We start from the raw sequence: 27,229 nt of genomic DNA, 5'->3' as shown, positions 1-27,229 counted from the left end.
CACGCATCTCAAAAAATTAAGCATTAATTTCGTAAAAAATGCCTCGACAAATTGAGCGTAACACACTGTCTGGTGCACGAATGAGAACGGTGATGAGAGGTGAGGCCAATTGTAGTGTACTGTACTGCATTTGACTGGAAAAATAAGTATAAAATCCAATCGCTTTTACACACACCCACGAAAATTAATCTAGAATGTCAAATGAACACACCACAAAAACTCATGGTATTCACATCATAATACATCCAACACTTATTTAAAGGGGAAAATGTATCTAATGATTCTGGACCTTAAACAGAACAAAATGAGGTGGCGGCACACCTGCTACGAATGTGAAATTAAAAGTTTGGTCTGACGATTTGCATATATACAGTACATTGGAACACATTTTTAAGTCTCCACCCTCAAGTTTCTTTCAGTCAGTTCAGTGTACTGTAATCACATAAATTTTATTTCATAGAACCATTTATAGGAAACTAAGTAGTATATAGGTGAGAAGTTCAACAAATCCAGCCATTTGGGGGAAAAAAAAACTTTTTTTAAATTATTTTAAATTGCAAACTGCAACATATGAATTATATTATTTAGCCAAAGGAACAGAAAAAAAGGTCACACCCTTGGTGAATAAATCACACCATCTGTGTTAAATCTAAATCCAACACAATATGTTCAACCTAAATCTTACAGGGAAGCTGCATCCTAAAAACAAAATGTACATTCCTTGGATGTCGGACAATTCATTCTCACTTTGTGAATATCAATTCTCATGGAACGTTGACCCAACAATCTCCCCAGTTTATTTCCTCATCCCCAAACGAAGGGTGACTGACTTTAAATCATATCTGAGAACTGTAAAGGGAAAAGGGTGAGTATTCAACCTATCTCTTCAACCTTGAACTTTTGTGTTCCCAATTTTTCACCCGGCCTGTTTTGGAACATCAGATTCAAAAGGTGAAGTCTTAGCAGGGTTTCGAGTCAAGAAGGCATTTATTCTATTGGGATTTCTGTGTTCACTTGAAACTGAACTGCAATCAAGGAGTTCGGTTATTGCTTTGATGAATAGTATTTCCTCTCCAGATGACATTTCACCTTGTTTACGTGCAAGCTGAGCGCTGGGATGGAACAGACTTTTGGATTTAAAAAAAGTCCCTGCACCGTTCATTCTGGAACGTTTTGGAGTGGAATAGCTGATTGGCTGAAGAAGCAGCCTCGATAAAAACAGTGACACGAGTTTGTTAGCACCGTGTTCACTAAGGGCAAACCACAAGGGATAGGGTGCAGAATTCGGCTGTGCACATTGAGTGCTATGTGCTGTGAAATCAATTGCGGGTCCTTCAAAAAGTCACTTTTTGGTCTAGTCCCCCCTGTCAAAGTCTGGCTGTGTGCAGCTTATGCAAATATAGTCTTCCATCTCTGCACGCTCAGCAGACAGTCCCACACAGACTTGGTGAAACCACTGATTGCAGCTGCCATCACATTGGACCCAGTTTAACTGGAAAGTGAAGGGAAAAAAAACCAACAAATAAGATTTTTATAGTAAAAATTATCCAACAAATTGAGGGCTTGTCTGTCTTGTATGCCACTAAGTTGTCACAAACCTCATCTCCTTCTGGCTCTCTGCACCACGGCGCGGCGCACAACGAGTAGTCCTCATCCGAATCTGATGCTGAAGGTTCTGACGCTCTGTGTGTGGGGGAGCAACTCCTCCCTCTTTCTTCACTCCGGTCATGTTTCCTCTTAGATTTCTTTTTACAAGACCTCTTGGCCTTCCCAGAGTGCTGAGAATCAGAGCTTTCCTTGCGTCGCTTGGTCGTTTTACTCTGAATCAGCGCCTCTTTGTGACTCGAACCTCCACTCTGTGTGGACACAAACTCAAGATCATTGTGATTTTGGTCTTCCCAAGGAGATGGGAGTATTAAAAAAAGGGGGCAGAGAATATCCGTTTTTACGCTAATACCTTTTTGTGGGGTTTGGTTCTCTGCAGCTCGTCATCTTCTGCACTTTTTCTATAGGTGAGTCTTTGAGTGGGCAGAGGAGCCAGTTTGTACAATAGGTATGTGTATAGCTGCTCAGTCTCTGGAAGGGTGACTTGGAGTAAGAACCCCTCAAGCATCAGCTCCTCCAACTCTGGGCCAGGTCCTGCGAAGGGTATTCAGAATTGGCTTCAGAATAAAAGAACAAAAAACACAAATAGTTAAATATGAAGAAGGAAAATTAACCTTGGACAGGAACACAGTGGCGTTCCGTATAAAAAAAGCCATTCTTTGGCGATATTGTTGATCTGTACTTTACCTGAAATATAAAACCGTAACATATAACAAACAATAAATAACACCATCGCATGACTGAAAGCAAATTTGACCGGTGATCACCTTTGAAACCTCCTCGAGCAGGCCATCCGTACAGGCTTGCTGAACTCTGTGCTGCCATTGCACCGTCCGTTCGATGAGGAAGCGCAACGCGTCTCCCTCGGGGAGTCGGACCCGGATCCTTTGCAATGACGCCAGCAGGGGCAAAACCTTGTCCAAGGGTGGCTTCCTTGATCGCTGGCAAAAGGGGCAAAGCCAGACCTGGCCGTATTTGAGTTCTGCGCTTGCTTCAACGCACCCGCTGTGGAAAAGCTCCCGACAGAGTTCACATTGCACCATGGCCCGTGAGGGGGCTTTATGGCAAACGCAAACACTAAGTGCAGAACAGTTTTCAGCAGAAAGAAGCTTGGATTCGTTTGAAGCCCTCAGAGCCAACAAGGTCTCCATCTCCTTGTCGCGGACGTCATCAAGGGTGGCCATCTGTGATGAGAGATCCATATTAAGTGTAGTACGATTTGCCTAATGCACAATGTATGAAATATATATGTACATAGTCTCCTGGGTCAGGCTTGCTGTAGTCCAAAAAAATGATAATGTCATTGAATATTTCCTCCATCAATATCAAGTTAAAGGACAACCAACGTCTCCGGACAAGTTGTGTCCATAATTTGCAAAATGGCTTCAAATGACTTCTACTCAGCGTATTTTACAAAGATTCCACCGCATATAGCTATATTTTACGTTTTAAGAGTGGTGCTGAATATTCCGGAAGTCTTGTTTTTGAGTTGGTGACGAGTCCTCACCCTACGTCACTGAAGGAACGCCCCTCAGCGAGAAAGGACATACAGTAAAGTCTCGTTATATCGATATCGGATATATCGATAGTCCGGGTTATATCGATACTATTTCTATGCACGCACAGAGAAAATTACATGCAAACAGGGTCGGATATATCGATAGTCCCGGTTATATCGATATTTTTTCGGACTCCCTTGAATATCGATATAACGAGACTTTACTGTACTTTGCATCACCTCAATGCGTTTTGCAATACTTTGTTTGGTCTGAAAACTTTGTGTTGATCCGTGTTGATGGCGAAATTAGAAGGAAAACACATTAATAATGCGATGGTGAATCCTTGTGTGTGGCACCGAGCATCGATTTGATATTCACTGACAAAAATTGTAAGGAATTAAACAGCCCGTTTCCACGGAGCTTTGTTGCCCTCTTCTGCCTCTTTTCGGTGCTATATTTCCCCACCCAGATGACACACATTCGGTGCTACATTTCCCCCCTCAAAATGGAACGGAATAAATTCTTTAATCGATTGCAAACATGTATGCTTTCCTCTTCAGAACTATTTGAATCATATTCATAACTGGATGAGTAACAAGAAAGCATATTCTCCGAATCTGAAGCCATTGTTTGGATTCTCGAGCAAGGCAAGACATCTTGCCGTGACACCACGAACATGGGGGTGGGACCTTCTGAAACTGGCCACTTCCGGTTTCAAATTGAAGTACTTTTTAGACACTTTAAGTCATTTTTATTGGTGTTTTGCATTTGACTAAAAATATCTTACTGCGTGTTTTGGGTATTTTAGATGCTATAAAACGTTTTTCTGATGTCAGTTAGGAAACAAAAAAGTGACGTCGGTTGTCCTTTAAATATAGTACTTGAGGAAGGTAAAGTGACAGTCCAACAAAACGACACTTACAGCAGAAGCAGAGTTTTTGCTTTCCAAAAGTGCTTTTTCCACATCGTGAAGCGAGTCCAGCTTTATGGGGGATCTTTTACTGATCTGTGTTCCCTCTTTTGTTTTTCTAGATTTTGATCCATGAAGCCCAGCTCCGATGTCACATCTCGGGCAGAGTACCTGCAAATGGAATATGACCATATTTTGTTATTTAACGTTAATTGTTCTGCAAACAGCTTTGTTATGAAAGCGCTATACAAATAAAGTTGCATTGTTTTAAAAAATGTATTTCATTAATGAAGGTGTTACTAAAGTACAGTTTGTCAACTCTTATACCAGATACACCATAAATTAGAATAAGAAAGAATCAGAAGGCCTTTAATAGTCCCACAACGGGAAAATGTGCACATTTGTTTTGGTGAATAGTCATATGTTAACATTTGAACATAAATTTACTGCGGTGCTGGCGGTGGAAAAATGACAAGGAATATTAAAATGCTTGACAAACCTCCAAAAGAGAAAAGGGTGAATTTTTGAGCAGGAACGTTTTTGTTGCACTTTCCTTCCAGGTTTGCACGTCATTGACCAGAGCTTCCAATCGACTGAGAGGGTCGAGTCTCACTGGGATACCTTCTGCTCTGAGAACCAGCTCAGAGAGGTTTTCTAACACGGGAATACGTCCCCCGAGCTACAAGGATGCAAGGGCAACATTTAGATGGCTAGCCAGGTTGCTGTTAATGAAGCTGTTCAAGAAGAGTTTTTTTTACCTGGAGGGCTTCAGCTTCATGAAGCCATTTCTTAGCCATGACCACAGCATCCTTCAGTTGCAGGCAGTTTGGCAAATAAGCGGGAATGGTTTCCATTTCTTTTAAAGCAGCATCAAGTGTTTCTATACTGTGATACGGACTGCGAGAAGATGGACAAAAAAAGATTAATTCATGTATTAAATATTAAATTTTTATGACATTTTCTCTACTGCTGCATCTCCCGTCCCACCATAATACAGTTGTGGCAATTTATAGAAGTACAATAAAATATTGGCCGAGTTGGTATGCAAAAATGATGTGATGTACATAGCGCTTCTTGATGTCTTAGAGATCAGCAGGGAGAGAAAGTAATACTATGAGGTCAAAATGGGGAGAACTGTGGTGAAAGTTTTTTTTTTTCCTATTAAAAAGGAATTACTACTTGGACATACATGAAACCGAAATTGATCTTTTGTTACTCATGACATTCAAACAAAATAGTGCACGAAAAAAAAAATCCCAGTAAATTTTAACCAATGCCTTACATGTGAAACATTTGATGACAAGTATCAGTAGGAGAACCCGTTAGACAGGTCTCCAATGGCTGTGAACCTGATATTTTTTTGGCTTGGAAACACGAGCATGCCTTTGTCCTCACCTGGCTTTCATGAGGCCGAGCATTCGCTCCTCCAATTGCTCTGACACGGTCAGAAGCTCTTGCAGACGAGCCATGGCTCTTTCAACAGAGTTGTGAGGGGCTAAACCGACCCCTTGGTCGATCAGCCTCCTCATGGTGTCCAGGCAGAGGTCATCCGGCCTGCTGTTGGCTTGCTTCACGCTCTCCAGCCAACGGGCCTGCTCCAGCCTCTCCCTGAGCTGAGGCAGTTGGGGCAACTCGACATCAAGGCCCAAACTCAGATCAAGCAGTTCCTGAAGCTCGACCGAGTTGGGAGAATCATCAGCGAGGAGCTTTTCGCTGCGCTGTTGGAAGTCATCAACCCTTGTCAGCAGGTCCTAAAAAGGTACAAGAAAAGTACTTAGTTTCTAATATTAAAGACACGGTCAAGTTCTACAAGTAATTGTTGAACACCTTCAGTAAAGGTGCTTGTCTGATGTTACATGGCAGGCCGTCTAATTGTTGGACAAATGACCGCAGCTCTTCTACAGTCAACTCATTCTGGCTTTGAGTCTTCCCTCCGCAAGCACGATACCTGCAACATTGTTAGAAGGAGAAACGTTTCAGAGGGACAGCTACAAATATATCAAATATTCATAACTGCAGTGTAAGACATACTTGCAGTTTAAGACATACTCCCGCTAGTGTGTTTAGTGGTAGTACAAATGCTACAGTATATGAATACCAAACTCCGGTGATGACAAAAGCTGCAGACTTAATGGACCTCCACAGTACTTAAGAGAGCATGCAGCCATCCCTATATGAGGCATTTTGCTCGAGTCATTTTTCTTGTCTGTGGTCGTGTTTTAGGGTAATGAAGTGCATGCAGCTATGATGTCGGAAGTATTGATGAGCCTGCCTAGTAATGTAGTTGATACTCGCGTATGTGTCCATTCACATTTAAAAATTATGGAAGTAAACAAATTGGGTACCTTGTCTGCCTCTTCCCATTAAGAAGTTGTTGGGCCACCACGGCAACTTTATTCGCTTCTACAGCAACAGCGCGGAGCTGGTCCAAGAGAGTGGTTTTTGGGAACCCCTTTGTCTCGGCCTGCTCGACCAAGCTGTGAAGTTCTTCAAGACCTAACCGGACATAGACCATTCCTTTAGCACATCCAAAGATTGCATAAAAATATGCATTGAGTTGTGACCATAAAAAGATGACTGTTGTTAAACGAATTTCACCTCTTTTGTGGTTTTCTTTCTTCTCCAGAATACCCTGCACAGCACACAGCCACTCCTTATAGGACTCCGAACGCATCTTCACTGCTGCCATCATGGGGTATAATTCATCCAGGGTAAATTTGTAACTAGGGAAAAAGTAAAGCAGGAAATTAAAAGGCAGGCTTCCAAAGAACCACGTATCAAGCTCAACACCGTGGTCATTCTACAGACACTGCAACATGAAAGAAAATGGACAAAAAAAATACAAAGATGACAAATTTTGATCATTTTTCTACAGCAGGTGGCTAAATGAAGATCTGAAAAATCTGACCCAGTTATGGTAGTGATTTGACACTCACTCGAGTATTAGTTTGTCAAGTGGACAGGAGCATAAGTCCTGGATGTGGTACAGGCAGACCACCTTGCCAGGACTGCAGGCACAAGTGATGCCAGACAAGTAGCAGGTGGTCCAACACTTGCAGCATTGACGCTCCTCATCGGGGAGCAACTCATAATGTACTTGCCGAGTTTGCACCACACCCTGGGGATATTAATTCACAGTCATTAAAGCTGAAAAGGAAAAAAACAGCTATGGGGGGCAGGGGGGTTGATGAAAAAAAAAACAGGAGATGAAAATCTAGAGCATGTCACCATTTTGTTAATCTTCTCTCGAAGTTCCTCTTCTTCTTGGACCATGGCATCCATCTCCTTATGCACTGCAGAGGCCAATTCCACATCTAACCTATTTGCCTTGAAGGCCATATTGCAGACCATCTCGTCGTGGGAAAAGACGCAATACCGGTTCAACTGGCGATAGTGTTTCACACAGCCTCGTCCAACGGGCATCTAGTAAGAAATTGGCATTCATTAAAATAAAACACTGTTGTCGAATTCATTTATTGATATATTTCTACTGAATTCTTGTTGAGGCACTGCAGCTCCTCTGGTCACCATGACAGAACAAAGGCTGTAAAGTGTCATTGATAATAATAATAATACATTACATTTTAAGCGACTTTCAAAGCTCTCAAGGACACTTTACAGTCACAGACAGGGAAGGAGGCCCTTGTAAATAAAATGTATTATTATAAAGGCTAAAAATTGAGTCCCAGTTAAAGTATTTGAACTCCTTGTGAGTGCCTTACCCAGTCCATGGTGCAGAAGTTGACCGCTTCAGCAAAGTTGAAACCTTGGTTGAACCCACTGTGGTACGCTCTGGGGAAGGTGATGACAAACTCTCCTGCACATTGGTTTGTGCGATAGATCTAGTTAAAAAAGCCAGAAAGATGAGGGAAAACATTTAAAATAAACAGTTCTTGGAATTTCATTTAGATTCTCACTAAGCGTGCTTAAGCATCTTAATAGTAATCAATACACTTGACAGTTAAACGAGATTACAATTTAAACATAACTATTATTGCAATTGTATGTTGCAGTGGCATGAATAATATCCTAATACGACCCAAATAAAAGTATCAGCAATAACAACTAGCATTTTTTGTTAAGTGACACCTAAATTCGGATATTCCTGAGACACGACAGACGTGTTCGTGCTTTGACGAGAGGATTAAAAAGTGTGTCGCAACACTGAAATAGTTACCGGGACACCGTTGTTCATCAACGTGTTGGGATTCATGATGGTAACGAGTTGATGAAGGAGGTCTGCCTGAGACTCAAATAGTTCAGGAGCAAGTTTTTTCATCACCCCCTCCAAGTGCTCCGCAGCATAAGATGGTGCTCCATACCAGGTTTTCGGCTCACCCCTGAGGAGCAAAATGTTAGGGAGGGGGAAATTAGCGATACAGAGTAAATTGTGTGTTCATAATTATCAAAACAAGGCTAAAATATTTCACGAAAAAAACAATCTCTTCATATTCACAAGACACGGTACTAAGAAAATGTACCAGTGAAGATAGTTGATGGAGTAGCTCCAGTGGTCCTCAATATGCCAGCAAAAAGAGGAGAAACACATGCCCACATACAACCAAGGTAACTTCATCCCGCAGATGTCAGCTGTGATATGAGTCAGCACTGAAGCATCCAGCACAGGCATGTTGTTAAGATTCCAGCCACTCGTTAGGTAATGCTGTAAAACAGAGGAAATCTCAAAACTATGACCTCAGCCACCTGACATAAAAAATGATACAGAGGTTGTGGTCATTTTCGAGCTTTTTCACATATCTCATATGAAAAATCATTGCAGCAGTCCATTTTATAACTAACATATGAAATTACTACAGTTAAAATCTGTTCAAAGGGAAGTGTATTAGACACCACAACGGAAAGGGAAATACACAAAATTCTGCTCTCGTATTGTATATATTGCAGTACAGATGATAGCCATAGTAACGACAGTGTGTACCTCGTCCTCAGGAGACACTTGAAAATGGCCGTTCTTCACAGGGAAACCACTCCCAAACTCCTTGGAGGCAATGTCTGCTCCATATTCTACAGTCACATCCTCTTCGACGGTGCTGACGAGACGCCAAAATTCCTTCTCCACCAACTCAGTCGGCACCATCTACACAACATGTCAAAAGCTCAATTAATTCAGATTGTCAGGTTTTGACAATTAAGAGCGTTTCAAGAGGGTGGCAAAACACAATTATAAAACATATTAATAACGGTTCGACAGTTAGGACTGCGGAAAAAAATCATTGGCACAGCCCTTCCCACTCTCGAGTGCTTGCACACTGCAAGCACCAAGACAAAGGCACTGAAAATCCTACTGGACCCTTCGCACCCTGCCCACCACCTTTTCCAGCGACTCCCCTCAGACAGGCGCTACCGATCCAAATCCAGCAGACATTTAAACAGCTTCTTCTCCTGTCGCCATTAACTCTCTAAACCGTAACCCAAATCTGACTGTATAGTATGACTGTATCTTTACAAATTTTCACAACCCTGTGGAACAGCATCCCGTTATAGTCATTCTACCACTGATCATTTTAGCTCTGCTTGATATCTTGTATTTTATTTTCAGTTGTTCCTGAGAGGTACCACTTACATTAATGAATTAGATTAGATGAGCCTTTATTATTGTCCACCATACTTATTTGATGCTAGTGCAGCGTGTTCTTCCGGAGACAAATTCCTTGTGCGTTCTACAAAGTTGGCCAATAAAGATGATTTTGATTCTGAAGTCACAGGAGGTTTTGATCAATGCATTTGTAAATTAAACTGAATTATATAACTAGTGGACAAATCATGATCAATTTTGTCTACTTGGCCCTACCCCAGTTTCAAATCTAATTGTCCTTTTAATTTTTGTATCATTATGTAGACAGACAAGCAAACAAGACAGCCTCACTCACATGAACTGGCATGTTGAAATAATCCGATTTAAAGGAATCAGCCATGTCTCCAAAAGTTTGCAACGTGTAACTCCTGCTGGCCTGCTCAAAGCCAAAAGCGACCTGAGGTTTGCCGCATTCCTGCAAAATAAAAATGAAAGCACATTTAAACTGAAGTGCATTTGTTTCCAATCTCAAGCTGTCTATAATATCATGACTGGGTCCCCAAAGATAGTGAAGCTGCGCCTCACCTGCGCTAGGCACTTGGGGCATCTCCAGTCTCCCTTGGGAACTTCATGTAGTGGGGGGATGAGACAGAAAATGTGATAGCTATCATCACAACCATCACACAATAACAGGCGGTCCTCCTCGTTTCCATTGTGACACACTAGGCACATATATTGCTCCACCTTAGTAGGTAGAAAAGAACATTTGCTTAGAAATTGATGGTCATTTTGGTCATTGTATGTGCACTAAAAGATACTTACTTTACTTGTTGTACCAATGTTATTGTTATTTAAAACATTTTCTTCACAAATTTCTGTAATCAAACATTCCTCAGTCTCCTCCTTCACCGACATGGCCACTAAAATACATGGATGAATTTGCAATGGCGGCTTATAAGATTCACAATATTCTCCCATCGATGACTTCAAATTATTTTGCTCTTACCAGGCTCTGGCTTGGCTCCATACGTTCCCATTCTCCTCCTGAGATTTGGACGATTTTTGCGCATCTCTCCGGCTTCGCTTTTAAAGTAGCCTCTCTGCAGAATTGAGCAATAATCAGTAAAAGGAAACGTGACGGTAAGAGGAACAAGAAAGGGGAAGTTGTAAACAAAGAGGTGGGCAGATCACACTCACTTCAGCTCTCATCCGTTTTGCACGTCGAGCGATGCTGCATATGTCCTGAGGCTGCACGGATTGACGCTGTGGCAGGTCATGTGGTGTGTACACCTTATCCTTCGTGTCGTTGGTCAAAGTGGCTCTCTGTAAAGACACAGTTGGGGATGATCACGGAAAAATACACGTTTAGTTTTCAATTGAGTTACCGTCAATTCACTGAAGTATAAACATACTACTGGGTTACTTTGCAATTTATAACACTATAAGCACTAATCCTAAACCATGCAGTGTGATAGCCGCAATTTGGAACACTGACTCAAAGAACAACGCTGATAGAAAAATCAGTCTCCACAAAAGTGAATACGGTCACAACAAAAAACAACCGTTTGGCGCTACATACAGGCTGATTGTCTCCGGTCTGGAAGAGGTTGTATGGGTAGAGGATTCGCTCATAGTGGGCCCGCAAATGAGAGCCCACTGCTCTGCCTGGAGCAAAGCCCATCTTGACGGAGATTTTAGTCCAGCGTCGCTCTCTGCAGACGGCATCAAAACCTCCCTCGTCATTCACCAGCTGAACAACAAAGTATCAAATGGTGGGTTCAGGGGATTTGGAGGAAATGTTCACATTGAAAAATGTGAATGGGTGTTTGTACATGGTGGGGGGGTTTATGGAAGGGGGCGGGGGGTCATTTGCAAATACCTTGTTTAGCTGGTAGAGATCTAAACTCTTTCTTTCCAAGTGAGGAATTTTCAAAGTGCATCCTTGAAGCTCCCAAAACTTTGCTATTTGATCCAAAAAGTTCAGCTTCACTCTTGTCTGAGCCTAAAAACATCAAACAACTCCGATTGGTAAAGTTACTATTAACTTTGCCATAAACATCCACGCTTCCGTGAACATACCTCTAACTCATTGAGCCTTTGAATTCGTGGTGTGAATTTCAATCTTTCAACATCACAGGCGAATGGCGGCTGCCATTCCTAGGATGAAAAAAATACATGTCAAAGTTACATGGAAATACGACACACAGGCAACCCATTAGCCTTTTTTTGCATGCTTCATTTGAATGTATTCTGAACACTAGAACAATGAGGCCGTGTGAATAATCATTCTATTGTTTTCTTGCTTGAGTAATCCATGCACTAATTCTATCAGTTTGCATAATTTATGATGATAATTTCCACAAATTAAGCAAAAGCGAATATTCCTATTCACTAATGAGGTTATCTGAAGACAATTTACTACTGACAGCACTGCGGCTGTTCTCTCTGCGTCAACAAAATATCTTCCACTGGACCACAAAACTTCCTGCGAAAATGTCACTGTTGGCAATGTGTTGACAGCACGGAAGAGAAAACAAGAGCAGTTTTACATGAAAATGCAAAATACCGCAAACTGTATGTCCCTGTGCTTATTTTGCCCAAATATCTGTGTAAAGAAATGGTTCAGCAAACTGGTTCATCTAACTATATTTAATCTGGTATGTGTCTACATGTTGCAGTTGAACTAATAACACAAGTCACAAGATGGATGGGATAGTTGTGTTTGTCTTGTCTGTTTTGTGACAGCCTTTTTCCTGTTGTTTTTTCAACGTGAAAGGTGCTACATCAAAAAAATGTTTAATGGATTGTCTGAAGATCCCAAAAGACCATTTGAGCCAGCACACGATGTAATTCTGAAGGCATATAAAATCTAGGATTAACCCTTAATAATGGGCTCAAATGTACCTATATGCATAATAATAGTCATGTAGAAAAAAACACGCCAAAGGTCTGATTTGATTCATATCTTGATTTTTGACCCACCACCCCACATAATATTTTATAGACAGAAATGTATCTTGGCCCAGTTTCATATGGCTGTTTCTAGTCTGGCCTACAAGCAAAGTGGGTGTTGGAACGGGCGTGTCACCGCTTTACCATTTCATAAGTGATATAGGTTGAGAGTGGTATATTTTGTTTTAAATGTATCACCAGATGTATTTATTTTTTTTTGCAGACCATGAAGGGACTAGTTGGGTGGATCTTGACTCAGGGGTGCTGACGTACGCTCCAGTTTGGGATTTAGTTGGGCCACAACAACCTCCCCCCAAGTTATCTGTGCGGCGCCAAACGGTCTGCTAACCCACAGTTGGAGTCCACTGTCTTAAGAGTGTCATCATTTGGTTTCAATACAGCATTTTTAAATGATTAAAAACTAACCAGATTTGTTTGATTATTGCACCATTTTTTTCATACCTTAAGTATTGCTCTCTGAGGAATTCATAAAAATGTAAATGATCGTGGAGTTAAACAGTTCTTTGCTTTTTTAATGTTTATAAGCACCAACGCTATGTTTGATCAAAAACGGACAAATTGTTGACCGCATATATATATTCAGAAACAGTGTTAGACAGGGCTTGGCAAATGGGGCAACTATTCCGCCTACTACATCCATGCAACAGCCAAAGATCATTGATTAAGGAACCCCTTTATAAAGTACAGTAAACATCTAAACACTGCAAATTAGACCCACAATAATGAAGACAGTGAAATACACAAAGATTACTCAAGACACTGAAAAGTAGAGTCTAACCAAAGCGCTTTGATGTTGAGTTTAGAGAGTGTATGTGTGGCCTACATCTAGAGCATACATTTTAAACACTAAACTAAACTGGTAAACACAAACGACTTAACAGTAAACACATCTTTGTTGCATAACATTTTGAAGACAATATAATACAGGCTACTTGCATCGAGGCCTAAAGAGTCACTCTATGATGCATAGACAGAGAATGTCGAACAACACTGTCATTGACCTAATAAAAGGACATTTATTTGATCCCTTGATGGCACCAACCTGAATCAAACATACATCTTCCCCAACTGACTAAGTGAACAATACGTCCTGTGTATTTTTTAACTGATCAACACTAAACCAGCCATTTCCTGGTGTGAGCTCATAAAGATCTTCCGATTTGACCATGAAACGCTTGCATTTCAGTCCTCGAAATAAATTCAATTAAGTAACACTCTTCGCGTTATTTTTGTTTCCAATAACAGCAAATACGTGTATGTTTGTCGATTTATTTTAGTCCAATTTGGGCCTTTATTGTATTAGTGGACTAATGAGGCGTTGGCACACCATTAACAAAGCTACGGCTAATGCCAAATACAGTCAATGACGAATAAAGTTAGCTAAATAATCACAAATATGAGACCCTGCTGTGTTCAAAGATTCAACGTTTGGCCAATATTCAAGTTAAGCAAGGGGGACTGAAACAGCAATTATCATCCAGTTGGAACAGCGTCGCCAAGCTAAAAAGCGAAAATCAAATGCGATACCTACTTCTAACAGTAACTGTTGACAAATTACAATATTTTCGCATTATATATAATAGTAAGAGGGGGTGGGGTGAACAGTGCGGCCATTGTGATAAAGCGTTCTTTCTCTCCATAAACAGTTGGTCCCCTAGCACGTAGCGATGCCAGGACCGTCGTTGTGTATCGGACAGGCGATTCTTCTAAGCTAAGACAAGACATAAAAGCCCATCGAATTGAAACGAGCAAACACGTTTTGAAAACAGTAGGTACCAAGATACTGGAAATGTATGACGCCAGCCCAGTTAGATCACTTTGCCTTAATGTAAACAATATCAATGATCACTACATTTTATAAAAAAAAATTGAAGCCGTTTGATTCTGTGTTTACATATGTTTGACAGTATGGGACGTCGAAATTACATTTGCACTTTGGTGTTTTCGAGTTGAAAGGTTCGTCGAACGGTTGCGTTAGAAGGTTAGCAAACAGAACACACAGCTAGCTGACAATTCAACTCTCAAGCCCCCACTCCGCCATATTGAAAGCTGTCTTAAAAACACACAACTTTGACTGGGACTTGGCGCTCTCTCCCTTGGGCAAGCGCCCTTGAAAATTTAGCCAAATATTAATAGAAGCTCACCGGTGGCGGTCGGACTTTACAGATGCCAGTTTTCTCAGCAATAGGTCGTATTTTGTTGATGTAGGCTAAAGGATCAGCAAATTCCTCCCAACTGGGCTCAAAAACAGGACACTCCGGGGGAGGAATAAACTCATTCATCTGAGATTGAGTCATTCTTGCATCTTCGTTGTGATGCTCGCTCAATGATGTTTGATGGGTTGCTCACATTCAATTTGTTAGTTTCGTAATCCAGATTTTAGTCCGTATCCATTCTCCACTCATTCAACTCAAAGGGGAATTATCGAGTTGAAAGCCATAGGCTGACGGAGCCATATGCCTCCGCTCCAAAAAGTAGATACCCAGAAATGACGCGTTATGAGCGTTTTCGCAGACGTAAAACGACCTATTAATACACATATGTTACTTTTAAATATTATTAGAATTATATAAATCGTGTTAAAGCACAATTTGGAATTTCAATCGAATAATAAGAAAAAAAGCGTCAAATATCTCGGGTGATTTGTATTGTACACTATAAACGCCAGTCATGTTATTTCAAAACCGCAGGAAATTAACTTTGTCTAAGTTAACACTTGCTTAGTCCTTTGTACCTGATATATTTTTCTCTAAAATGATTGATTCCGTGCTTTGCTATTTGCGATTACTCCCTTGTTGTGATGGTTTGGTTTCCTCACCATCAAACATGGAGGATTCGTTGGTTTACGATCAAGTGCGATGGGTTGGCTGGTCTAACACCGCCCGACTGTGTCGAAAAGACGGCATCGTAATCAAATCGAACTCTCCTTGCATATCAATCCGCTTCGACCGGATCTTTGTTTTTAAATGGTCGAGAGGAGCCCACCGATTGGTTGGCGTAATACACAGTACAGCAATTAATTTAATATGTAAATACAGTACAGTATAATGCTCTTTATGCTTAACACACGCACACAAACACACGCACACAGGCACACGCTCACAGACATACACACACGCACGCTCTCTCTGTCCCTCTCCTCTCTCTCTTTTAGTACAGTATATATATATATATATATATATATATATATATATATATATATATATATATATATATATATATATATATATATATATATATATAATTTTGTTTAATCTAACATTTATACAATTGTGTGTGTATGTTTGTGTGTTTGGCATGGACGGTTCATTTTTATTATAACACATCAAGCCAAATGGGCGAAGAGTATTGTATTTGATTGACAGCGTCACAACAACCAAACGACAACAATGACCACAAGTTCAGGTCAGCGCTCACGACTACGATAATGCAATGACGCCCCCAAGTGGTATGCAGATTACTTTACACCGTAAACAATAAATAAACGCGTTTTATTCACATTTGAAAATTTCTATCTTACAGTAGCCTAAGCATTTTATAATAGATTAGCATCGCAAAACCAAGATCAAATATTTAACTTAGGAGGGTGTCAGTAATATATTCTTGTTGTGTTCAATGAAATACAATCCAGCTGTATTAATTTTAAAATGTTTATTGTACGTAGTTTGGATCTCTTCATACTGTGCAAGTGTCCATAATGTTGCACATGATTAATGTATAATACAGTCACACACTTCAGGTTAAGCACAAGATATCCTTTTAAAGGTATGAAAGTTCAATATTTTTATTTGAGCACAACACAATGGTACAATGGTCTGTGTGAGAAAGAGAAACAGTCATGACATGTACATTATCAATCCAATGTGTGTTTTTAAGGCTCAGCTCTGACAGTAAAGCCACCCAGCACATACAATGTATTTATTTTACAATTTATTCTGTGCTTCACTGCGCATAAAAACTAGGCATGATTTACTCGGTCTATTGCAATATAGTAACCGATCTTATCCTCCAAACAGTGCCAGCCAATGGGTCCGATCTCACAGTCAGCGCAGATGAGATACTTGATTCTTCCGACATCATTAGTGAAGCCCACATTCTCAAAATCAAACATATCACCAACTAACCAGTGCGCGGTAAGTGTGTCCCTGTCCATTGCGTCCTCCGTGGCAGTGAGGTTACTCTTTTTACGCATGGATGGTAGAATAAGCTGAAATGAGAAAAACAACACAGCCCCAATCAAAAAGCATGCTCATCTTTGAAACCGAGCATTATGAGCATGGGTTTATTGGAATGAAAAAAAAAAAAACAAATACCTCCACAAAGTGACATCAAAATGGCAGAGACAGTTTTTCATATGCATCGACTTAACCGTATTTATAGAGCACTTTCAATCAGACAAGCTGCATACAAAGTACTGTACATGTATAACTACCATATAAAGGCAATAAAGCAGTCACAAAGATAGTAGAAAGCACCAGGGATTAAAACTGAGATGAAGTCTGAATCATGCTTGTCTCTTTCCTAAAAGTGGACGCAAACAAAGCCGAATGGTTGGTCGAACTGCTTCTGACATTTGGGCTCACGTACCTACTGTGCTTTTATCATTCTATTCAAATCAATTTACCTCTTTCTGCGCGAACACTGCCATTCCCGGGGACAGCACCTTGGATCCGCATCGTTGGCATAGAACAGCCTTACTGTTCTTCCCGTCCTCGGAGACCAGGTCAGATCTGTCGACACTGTCTTTAGTCTGTGTATTTTGGTCCATCTCGAGTTCGAAAACTCACTGAACCGACAAAAACAGTTCAGAGAAGACCAGAGTTAAAGATGACCATAACGGGATGAATTACAACTGTTCAGTACAAGCCGGATGTGTTAATGTTAGTGTTTACACCCGCCAAAACACGAGAACACAAACATCGTTACTCAAGATATCAATCGATATTTCAATACAACACTTCGTTGCTCCAAAAACAATCGCGGTGTCCCTTTAAATTCGTTCCCTCGCATTAATTAACATAGCCTATGCTAACGCTACGATCAAGCATTAAGACAGAAGTGAAAAATCTTCAAGCAATTCTTTAAGAAATATATTAAAAAAAACGTACCGACGCAAATTGGGAAACGAATGACAGAGAATAACGTAAAATGAGATCTTACCTAAAGCAAGGCAATCATTCTGGTTTGTCTTGGACGATATCGTCCACTCTCAAAACCAGATCGTACAGAAAAACATCAAATGTGTTATTAGTTCCGCACAAGTCTGCGTTCGAGCGTTACACACAATACATGGTTATTATACATGGTTACACCTGGCAAAATAAAATAATCGCAGGAACAAAGGAAACACACAAATATATGTCTTATAGATGTATGGTGATCGCTGAGAATGTCAAATTTCCCAGTCCTTCACAACCGTTAATAGTGTACATTTCGTTCTCACGGCACTACTGTATTCTATTATAAACTACGCACAGGTGACAATACGTAATAATAATAACTTCGTTTATAAGCGCCTTTCAAAACTCTCAAGGTCACTTTACAGTCACAGGATCAGTTTTTCTGTGTGTGAGCAGCGGCAGCCACACGCGCTAGCTTCACTCAACCCGGAAGTAACTCAAAAAGATAGAAAGCGAGCTTGCTAGCTGATAGATAGCCAGCTAGATAGCTAATAGATAGCATTTTCGTGGACAATAGACAAAACAACAGAAATAATAGGACTCTTCTGTACATATGGAAAAAAATTTATTACAGTATTTTCCCCCAAGATGAAGATTAATAAATAGTTATGTCTACATTTCAATGAAATGTATGATTTCTCACTTTCTACACAAGACATAACACAAAGTCGATCAACACATTTTAGTCTGTAATAAAGCTGAAATTGATCTAGAAAAAAGTAGTCTTATACAGCAGTTGATACAACCGGTCCGTGGGGCTGTAGTTAAATGATTTGTTTTGATTGTATATGGCAAGGAAATAAAAATGAGTCTACATTTGGAAATCACTGTGGATCCCTTGACTGTTCAGATAGGCCATTTTATTTAAAACATTTCCATTGGCCTAAGGCACGGGAATACTAAACTTTTGTACCAATCACACGTAACGTTTTAAACCCCATTTGTTAGTTAAAAGTTTTGTTTTGAAGAATATGGAAGCGGTGCATTTGATATTTACACCTCAGATTGCATGTGAAATCAAACAGAAAAGAGAGCTCGCAACTGGAAAAAAAAAAAAAACACAACTTGACCCTCCGCAACTGTACATTGTGCGTAGCCTGAGACCAAAATCGACACATGAGAAAAGAGAATGATGTATTGCCTGGAAAATAACATCTGGGTACTTCTTTACATTTACAAGTTTACATCCGGTCTTTCTTTTTACACAACTGCTGCAAATCTTTTCTCTGACGTGAAAAAGGTTTGTTTTGGGACCCTTTCTCAAATAAAGGTATGAATCAAATGAAAGTTAACATAGAAAAAATGTAATATTAGAAATGGTGTGAAGAACTTTTCTCTGTTCAAATACCAGACAAATATATTTTGGTTTACAGAGTTTTACACTCTGCGGTAATCAGCCGTATTTTGACCAATAGTTGAACAATAATGGTTAGCATAGTAAATGTCTGGCAACATTCATCCATCCATCTATACTAAATGTAACATTTCATATTCATTCAACTGCACAGACGTCTATGCTTTTATATTGACCCGGATTGTTGTTCTGCACCAAAACAGCTTGACAGTACATTCTTTCTCAACCCTGGACAGACCTCATGATTGATTTTTATAATGTGCTCCCACCGCTACAGTACTTTTTAATAATACTCTTCTTACCATTTGCCAAATGCCAAAAAAAACTGAGACCAACATGGGTAGAGGGAGGTACGCTTTCCAATCAAGCGATCTTACTTTCTATGCATATTTCAAGTTTCACGATTGACAAAGTCGTGACTGTGTACGATTCCCTCAGGTGCTCGTTTGGCTAGTCAATGCTACATCTTTCGAGCTAAGATAAGCCCGAGCAGAAACCAAACCCCCCCGTAGCCCTCACCACCGTTTGAGCAAAATTAAATAACGAGCAATGAGTAACTATGAGGAATTCCAGCAGCATTTGTACTGTTTTTTTTGGCTGAATGTGTGCATGTGGTGTTTATGGGGGCTATTCAGAAAACAAGTCACAGTTCAGTCTCTCAGAGTAGAGTGTCATCTGTGCATCCTCCCTCCAGGCCGTAGCGGAACTCCTGCAGGTTGGAAACGCCGTAGAAATGGATGAAGGCTGCTGCCACGACCAGAACATGAAAAATCTGATGGGAGTGGAACTAAAAGCAGAGAGAAATACATTATGAGCACAAATAATACATTGCATCTCATTCAGTGAAAATAAGTTTTGCTTGCATGGGAAAGGGGACATTCACCTATCTGCAAACTAACACCGGATCGGCATCACAGGGTCTTGTAAATTATTGAAGATTCTGGAATCATTTTTCAGGGTTGAATGGTTACTATTGTTTAACTTGTATCTCAATATATTGTGGGTACCTTGAGTTAGGAGTTTATTTTAGTCACACTAATAACCCAATTAACTTGAAAAATATGTTCCCAGTTAAAAGGGTAGCATTTTCACAGCCCCGCTTGTTTGAGCGAAAAGGTCGGTGCTGTTGGACAGTCTGCGGCTGGATGGATGCATGGCTTGAGGAGCCCCAGATGAGAAGAAAAGAGCATGTGGAACGGTCGCGGCTTGGGATTGAAGCGGATTTACGTGGGACAGGAGATGTGAGATAATCTCTTTGTCAATGGATGCTACAGATTCTGATTTGCTTCCATCAATTAGCTTAGAGCAGACGTGCACATTTCACCATGACGTCCCTGATCCACTGGTGAAAAGGACGCTTTGATCCTCTCCTCTATCATCTACAACGGCTTCATAGGACAATGAGGGTGCAGAAAGTGCTTAAGATTGAATGACTGTCTGTGTGTGTGTTTGTGGTGTCATATTTGTTATTTTGTTGTTTTGACTTTAAAATAACGCCGTGAGAGTGGATGCCTTTGCAGCAGCTCCTGTATTTTGTTTTTCTACTTCTTCCTTTCCTTTCCTCACTGCTTCTGTGAAATGTAAATTTCTCCACTGTGAAACTAATAAAGGCTAATCCAAATGAATGAAAATACCATTCAGGCCTCCAAACATCATTTTTGTGACAGTACATGTTTTTAAAATTGGAAATATTTTAGTATTGTAAATAGTATATGTTTTTATTAGAACATTAGAAATCATGTGATTCAACAAAACCTAATTGATGATCAAATAAATGGATCATTCATTATTGGATAGCTCAGTTCGTAATGGGACATAGTGGGGCTTCAATACTTACCCATATGTCACACTTGCCAGGAAAATAGCGTTCGGGTATTCTGGCTGCATAAAGACCAGCACCAGTAATATACATGGCCCCCATCAGGTAGAACCAACCCATCTGGCCAACAGTGGTGGCCTTAACGAAGCCCTCCTCAATGGTGAAGTGCATGGTGGGAACAATGCCGCTAAGTCCCAGGCCCATAAACACACCTAGAGACAAGCCAAAATAGCATTTCAAATAATTTGAACAATGAAGCAATGGCCACTTTACTTGGAGGAGACCATGAGAACTAGGATGTTAAATATTCAATAAAACACTCTAGAGTGGGGATGGTATTACCTGCTCTGGTGGGTCTGTGTCGAGGTGTGGAGAAGCGGTCCCACTGGGCCACTATAATGGCGGCAATGCCGAGTACACAAACAATGGTGAGGTAGATAAGTCGCGGCTGAGGAGAACAATAGAAGGAGTAGTACAGCCAGGGTACGAAGGAACCCATGATGAGGAGTGCGATGCCTGAGTAGTCAAGCCTGAGGGGACAAATGAAAGATTCATTGGATCCTTCCTGAAACACAATCTGTGCACTCATTTTGCCTCTCCCAATTCTCCCCCCAAAAGAGATTGATTTATTATATACCAGAAAGAAACAAAACTGTGTATGCATTAATTATAGCGGCAGTCACGGTAGCTACAAAGAATGCAGGTCAAGATTGAAGAGGCAGTGAGTGAATGAGCAGCCCCGATTTTAGAGAATTTCTAGCATACGTAGTGATGCATAAAAATGCAGGTTTTTCAAATAAATGAAGTGAAGATTGACATGCTGACAAATTATTCTGCAATTCATAAAGAGCTGAAATGTGAAGAGGGTATTCGTGAAAAGTGCTTCAAGACTTACTTGGAGAAGGTGCGAGACACTTTCTCGGAGTGGCAGTAGACGGTATGAAAAAGCCAAGAGAAACTGAGGCAGAGCACAGCTCCCAGGAAGAACATCCCAAACACAACTTTTTCTTGAAGTGGAGCCATGAAATACATGTTGGGCCGCAACATGGTTAAAGTGCCGAGACACAGGAATAAAATCAGCCCTGGAGGAGATCAAAACAGTTCTGACTCTCATGTAAAAGTATTTTCACATTTAGTCAATGAACCCATGACAGAAATACAGTCCTGACACAAAAATGTGCTCTTAAACAAAATACACATCATTTGAATTCTGACCTAAGAGATGAGTCCAAATGTTTCCGGTCTCTGTGTGGATTCGGAAGATGCTTCCAAAGCAGGCCCGGAATGATGGCATGGGGGGGCGATGTCCATGCAGGAGGTAATCGTTGTCCTTCAGCCACTCTGGCAGGACATGGAAGGGAATGACTCTCCAGCGCCCCTCCCAAACCTTTACAAAAATAAGTAAATCAAGTATGGGTTGTAAAAACAACCCGTATGGAAAAGGGAGAATCACATGATCAATTGGCACTGGCCTCTCCGAGACCAGTTTTTCACATTGAAGATGTAATATAGAATATTACATTTTCAACTTGAATATTTAATAATATACAGTGAGACCTCAACTTACAAACACCTTATCTTACAAACTTTTCGTCTTACAAACGTCAAATTTATGAAAATTAAACCTTATAATAAGCACTATTTTCATAATACACACCCACCACGGCTGGCGGAGTGATCTTCGGCGGAAGCACACAACCGAACAGCGCTCCAGCCGGCGCTACTTTGCACACCCCCTCTCATTGAATGCACACGTCGATCGCCTACTTGGAGCTTTTTGCTGATAATTTTACTATGATGGGACCGAAAAAAAACCCCACCGCAGGCTCGTGTTCAGCCCAGGAAGGCAATCGAAGAAGTTGAAAAAAACTTTATTTTACAGCACAGTTTATTTCTTTAATTACAGTCCTCATGTAATGTGCCTCTCTTTGTAACTTTGATACAATGCAGTGTATTTCTTTCATTACAATACAATAGCACATTTATTATACATAGAATAAGGTATGTTGTGTGTAGTTTTAAGGCTTATTTAGTTAAAAACTATATTTTATGGAAACCCGGGAACGGATTATTCCCTTTTTAATGGTTTCCTATGGGAATTTCTTTTTTGAGATACACACTTTTCGCCTTACACACTCTGTCTGGGAACCAATTAAGTTCGTAAGTTGAGGTCTCACTGTACAATAATAATATATAAACAATATACTGTACAATATTCTGTGGGTCCTGGAATTCGAGTGACAATGACAAAAACCCTGGCACTGGAGTGGACACATTTTTGCACGTCTGGCAGTAAATTACTGTATTTACTGGAATATAGGGCGCACCTTCAACGAATGACATGCAGTGATACCTCAGCTTAGGAACTTAATTGGTTCCCAGAAAGTGTGTGTAAGGCGACAAGTTAGTCCGCCAAACATTTATTTCCCATAAGAAACCATTAAAAATGAGAATAATCCGTTCCCAGGTCCACATAAAACATACTTTTCTACTATATAAGCCTTAAAACTACACAAAATATACCTTATTTTATGTATAATAAATATGCTATTGTATTGTAATTAAAGAAATAAACTGTACTGTGTAATAAAGTCGTTTTATTTACCTTTGTGATGGTCGTTGATGTAGTTGCCTCTTGATGATAACCGAGTGAAGTTGCCGTGCTTTCTCTGCGATAATACCGTCACTCACAATGTCCCCTACTAGCCTCAGCCCTAGACCCTTAGCCACACGTAGCTATGGTCGATTTAGCGTACTGGTATTGGAACACTAAGTCACACAAACACACATCTCGTTCGTGTTTCTCGATGATCTCCTTCTCCTGCTTGACCGTCATTTTCTTTTGTGTCCTCTTCGGCTGTGGTGGGGTCTTTTTAAGAGCAAAAGTACTCCACTCAATAACAAACCACGACTGCACTCAAAGGAATTGGGTGAAGAAAATTAGTCCGCCAGCCACTGTGGCGCTGTTCGACCTTGCGGTTTGGTGTTCATCCGCCGAAAACTCGTTCGTATGCCAAGATTAGATTCTCGAGAATTTAATGTTCGTAAGGCGAAAAGTTTGTGAGCTAAAGCATTCGTAAACTGAAGTATCACTGTATGTAAAAACCTTTTCCATACATAAGGTCCACCGCATTATAAGAGGCACCCTCAATGAATGACATATTTTAAAACGTCTTCCATACATAAAGCGCACTGGATTATGAGGCGCATGTTCAGATTTTGAAAAATCTTAGGTGTGCCTTATAGTGCAGAAAATACGGTAGTTAAATATGACAGTCTTGATTACTTTTACACAGGGCCGCTGCACAAAGAGCAACTTGACTGTAACCTCGAGCTAACCAATCACAGTTGGTAACTCCCGACTGCACATCTTGGAAAAAGTCGAAGATCATGAGTTGAATGGAGGCTCTGAACAAGAACAGCAAAGTGACACTTGGTAGATCAAGAAGGAGAAGAAGAAAAACATCCCGACCTGTTTCATTTACATATTTTGGAACCAGAAGTTGCTGTTTCAGAAGAAAGGGCGGAGTCACTTGTAATGGTAGCAATTTGAGGGCTGGATCGGGGAGCCACACCTTGTGACATTGTGCTTTGCTGTCTATTTGACTTTCACTCAGAGGCAGCTTTATCGTGTTCGATTCTGCCTCCAATTCAGTTAGCAAGTGTGGTCCCTTGCCCTATGGACTTCCCAATAGTTTATTCAGGGTGCAAATTGGAATGGCACACTTACTTTATGTACAAATTCCTCCATCTTTTCCATGGCATGGTGCGCCTGGAGTGGTAAAGTCAGAACCTCTCCCACCTCATCATCATCATCGTCCTCCTCCTCATCCGCAAGCATGGCTGCTCCCTTTAATGAAAAGATTACTGAAGCTAAGCAGAAATAATGTTCACAGTTTGGGGGTTAGGGGATTAAGTCGGGGGGGGGGGGGGCATACCTCTCGATGGACACCTTTAGAGGCCGGCGGGCGAACCTCTCCCTCCTCCAGCAACGGCCCCAACTCCATGAGTTCCACATCCGGGACATGGCAGTCCTCTGAGATCCGGCAGTCTGCATCACTTGCAGACCCGTTTCGGCCTGACATAGGGAGACTGCCTGATGACCCACTCTCAGTCCCTGTATTCTGCTTCAAACTGTACACTTTAATTTCCTCCTGCAAAAAAATATGAAGTCCAACATTCAAACACACATTGTTAATGGTGTTGTCCAACTTTTATAAGTACATTATTTGTTGCGAATGAATACACATTTCCCGCTAATTCTGTGAAATGGTTTATATGCTTACTGCAGGACACCTGATGATCTCTCATGACACATTAATGCACCACAGCACAGGGGGTAGGCTTGCTACACACAGTTAAACACAAGACACATAATGCATGCTCAAACCTCGTCAAATTGTTTTGGCTGATAGACCTTTCGCTGAATTAAACTAAATTGCAGTCATACTCAGTAATAAAAAAGATTGATTTTATCCGTACATAACAGGACGAATTGTTGAAGAGATAGAAAGTTTGTATTTTGCATAATACAATGTTCTGTTGTCTTTACTGGCGCCTTTACTGGGGGTTCACAATAAATTGCAGAAACAAATATACAAATATGTCGCCGAAACGATCAACAGATAATTCATATACAACCAGTTGAAAAACACAATTATCAATTGAGGTTATTCCATGCAACACAATCGCCTGTAATAAACAGATGTTTCTGTTGATGCATTGAAATAATTAAAAATAAGTAATCTTGTGATTGACACGCTCTAACAACAGTGTTCTTGGAGTAAAGCTTTACGTTCCAATAAACATACTGAACCTTTCAATTGAGAGCAACTCAAAATCGATGAGATTATGGATGGATTGGGTTTATCATTCTATAACATATAACTTGATAGAAGTTTCGTAATGAATCAACCTGATTGTAAAACTTGAGCGATGAGGTTGATTCACCTTTCTCAATTGCGATTAAGGATCAATGCAGAGATGACAAACGAACAACAGAACGCGCAAACTGGGAACACAACAAACGCTGGCGGGCAGACAAACAACGGATGTGACTTTGCAGAGCGTCAGACCCAATTCAGTCCCGAAACAAATAAAAACGTAAACAACAAACGCAAAATGTCGATGATTTGATGAATTAATGTCCCTTCGGTCGCTTACCGTTTATGTCACGGCAAATCCCAATTTAGCAGGAGTTCAAACAAATGTGTGCTGACAGATCGCCCATATTTTATGTCGCTAACGTTACCTTTAGGCTAGCGCTGAGCTGGCAAACAGGCGACAGTTTGAGGTTTAATTCGTGACAATTATTCGACTTCTCAGAGAAAAGAAAAACATTTGCCACTACAATTGCATTCAAGGCACGCTAATTACCTGACAAGAGAGTCCTCAAACCGAGGTGAATTATTTATTGAAAAAAAAAACAAAATACAATCCTTTCCGGAAGTTACGGGCTCTTCCGCATATTTAATCTACAGCCTTCAAAATAAAGGTATTTATTCGTTAACTACGCACTTCAAAATAAAAGTAACAGTTCTTGTGCAGGATGACTTCCACCCTTGAAGAAGCCAACGCATATTAATTTAGAAAAATCTGACGATACACCAACCAACAAAGGTGTCACCAAAGTACTGCATATGTATTGAAATAACGATTTTTAGTTTTTTTTCAGGTGTATATATATATGTACACCTTGTCAAATATAAGTCTTGTGTTGGGAGGAGAAAAGCCATTATAGTATTCAGTTGTATAAATGGCAACATGTTTATGGTACATTCTGCCATTTAGTGCCAGAGGATTTGACCGGGGTGATGTATCAGTCCAGTGGTTAGCGTATCACCCTTACAGTGCAAAGTTCGTGCGTTTGATCCCGGCTCCCCTATGTGGAGTTGGCTTGTTCTCATGCATCTGTAGGTTTTCTCCAGGTACTCTGATTTATGGCTGTGTACCAGTTCAGGGTGTCCCCCGCCTAATGACCTCTGGGAGAGGCTCTAGCACCCCCCACGAGTCTTGTGAGGATATAGCACATCAGAAAATGAAGGGAATTTATTAATTTAGTCTGTCATTATTTATATTTATTATTTAGGGGGTCAATTTCAGCCTCAGTATCTAAAATAATACAACACACAATGAAGATTGTAGTCTTTTTTGTACATGTTGTTTACTGCATCAGCCATTCTTAAACTCACTCTGCAGCTTCACTGATATCAAGTGTGACTTCAGGTGATTTCACAAAGGTGAATAAATAACTGATAAATACATAACAGTGAAGGGCTGTAAGTGAGTTGAGTTTTTTTTCTTTGTGACACATGTGGAATGTTTCAGATTGATGACACAAAAATGTTGAACAA

At 40.5% G+C, this 27,229-nt stretch overlaps 3 protein-coding genes across 5 annotated transcripts; all 3 read right to left on the bottom strand.

Annotated features, from left to right (window-relative positions):
* Positions 1 to 389: 389 nt before the first annotated feature.
* kdm5ba (lysine demethylase 5Ba) lies at positions 390 to 14,951 on the bottom strand. The gene is made up of 27 exons (XM_089010590.1): positions 14,668 to 14,951; positions 11,630 to 11,707; positions 11,430 to 11,552; positions 11,130 to 11,300; positions 10,748 to 10,873; positions 10,557 to 10,650; positions 10,373 to 10,470; positions 10,136 to 10,294; positions 9,906 to 10,025; positions 8,954 to 9,112; positions 8,496 to 8,677; positions 8,192 to 8,354; positions 7,737 to 7,856; positions 7,243 to 7,437; positions 6,951 to 7,132; positions 6,613 to 6,737; positions 6,360 to 6,510; positions 5,842 to 5,962; positions 5,410 to 5,765; positions 4,773 to 4,911; positions 4,514 to 4,693; positions 4,027 to 4,185; positions 2,373 to 2,789; positions 2,220 to 2,292; positions 1,958 to 2,139; positions 1,599 to 1,856; positions 390 to 1,492 (listed from the first exon to the last, which is right to left on the bottom strand). Exons 1-27 carry the CDS (start codon positions 14,818 to 14,820, stop codon positions 1,355 to 1,357), a joined length of 4,422 nt encoding a protein of 1,473 aa, XP_088866716.1. The 5' UTR covers positions 14,821 to 14,951; the 3' UTR covers positions 390 to 1,354.
* Positions 14,952 to 16,280: 1,329 nt separating this feature from the next.
* On the bottom strand, positions 16,281 to 17,757 carry rabif (RAB interacting factor). Its single transcript, XM_089010504.1, has 3 exons — positions 17,684 to 17,757; positions 17,148 to 17,309; positions 16,281 to 16,730 (listed from the first exon to the last, which is right to left on the bottom strand). The coding sequence occupies exons 2-3, from the start codon at positions 17,289 to 17,291 to the stop codon at positions 16,482 to 16,484; spliced, it is 393 nt and encodes a 130-aa protein (XP_088866630.1). The 5' UTR covers positions 17,292 to 17,309; positions 17,684 to 17,757; the 3' UTR covers positions 16,281 to 16,481.
* Positions 17,758 to 18,250: 493 nt separating this feature from the next.
* Positions 18,251 to 26,882, bottom strand: adipor1a (adiponectin receptor 1a). 3 transcript variants are annotated; one of them, XM_089010226.1, is made up of 8 exons: positions 26,253 to 26,882; positions 24,815 to 25,030; positions 24,607 to 24,726; positions 22,092 to 22,263; positions 21,772 to 21,958; positions 21,219 to 21,406; positions 20,895 to 21,088; positions 18,251 to 19,844 (listed from the first exon to the last, which is right to left on the bottom strand). In XM_089010226.1, the coding sequence occupies exons 2-8, from the start codon at positions 24,959 to 24,961 to the stop codon at positions 19,716 to 19,718; spliced, it is 1,137 nt and encodes a 378-aa protein (XP_088866352.1). In that variant the 5' UTR covers positions 24,962 to 25,030; positions 26,253 to 26,882; the 3' UTR covers positions 18,251 to 19,715. The 3 variants fall into 3 exon arrangements, with proteins under 3 accessions (XP_088866352.1, XP_088866353.1, XP_088866354.1); XM_089010227.1 differs by lacking the exon at positions 26,253 to 26,882 and adding an exon at positions 26,040 to 26,205; XM_089010228.1 differs by lacking the exon at positions 26,253 to 26,882 and adding an exon at positions 25,163 to 25,184.
* Between the last annotated feature and the right edge of the window lie 347 nt (positions 26,883 to 27,229).

Source organism: Hippocampus bargibanti, linkage group LG12, assembly GCF_051943395.1.
Source record: "Hippocampus bargibanti isolate YZ-2025 linkage group LG12, ASM5194339v1, whole genome shotgun sequence".
Lineage (NCBI taxonomy): Eukaryota > Metazoa > Chordata > Actinopteri > Syngnathiformes > Syngnathidae > Hippocampus > Hippocampus bargibanti.
The sequence above is the reverse complement of the archived record's forward strand: the minus strand, read 5'-3'. Positions and strand labels throughout refer to the sequence as shown.

Excerpts from the sequence above, each read along its gene's own strand:
- adipor1a (XM_089010226.1), bottom strand. The coding sequence starts at position 24,961 with ATGTCAGGCCGAAACGGGTCTGCAAGTGATGCAGACTGCCGGATCTCA. Across the intron at positions 21,959-22,091 it reads CATTTGGACTCATCTCTTAG|GGCTGATTTTATTCCTGTGT; the intron begins GTCAGAATTCAA and ends GATCTCCTCCAG. Across the intron at positions 19,845-20,894 it reads CTGGCAAGTGTGACATATGG|TTCCACTCCCATCAGATTTT; the intron begins GTAAGTATTGAA and ends CTCTGCTTTTAG.
- kdm5ba (XM_089010590.1), bottom strand. The coding sequence starts at position 14,820 with ATGACTCAATCTCAGATGAATGAGTTTATTCCTCCCCCGGAGTGTCCT. Across the intron at positions 10,651-10,747 it reads CAAAACGGATGAGAGCTGAA|AGAGGCTACTTTAAAAGCGA; the intron begins GTGAGTGTGATC and ends TCAATTCTGCAG. Across the intron at positions 8,678-8,953 it reads AAGTGTCTCCTGAGGACGAG|CATTACCTAACGAGTGGCTG; the intron begins GTACACACTGTC and ends TCTGTTTTACAG.
- rabif (XM_089010504.1), bottom strand. The coding sequence starts at position 17,291 with ATGGACCAAAATACACAGACTAAAGACAGTGTCGACAGATCTGACCTG. Across the intron at positions 16,731-17,147 it reads CAGTGTTCGCGCAGAAAGAG|CTTATTCTACCATCCATGCG; the intron begins GTAAATTGATTT and ends TTCTCATTTCAG.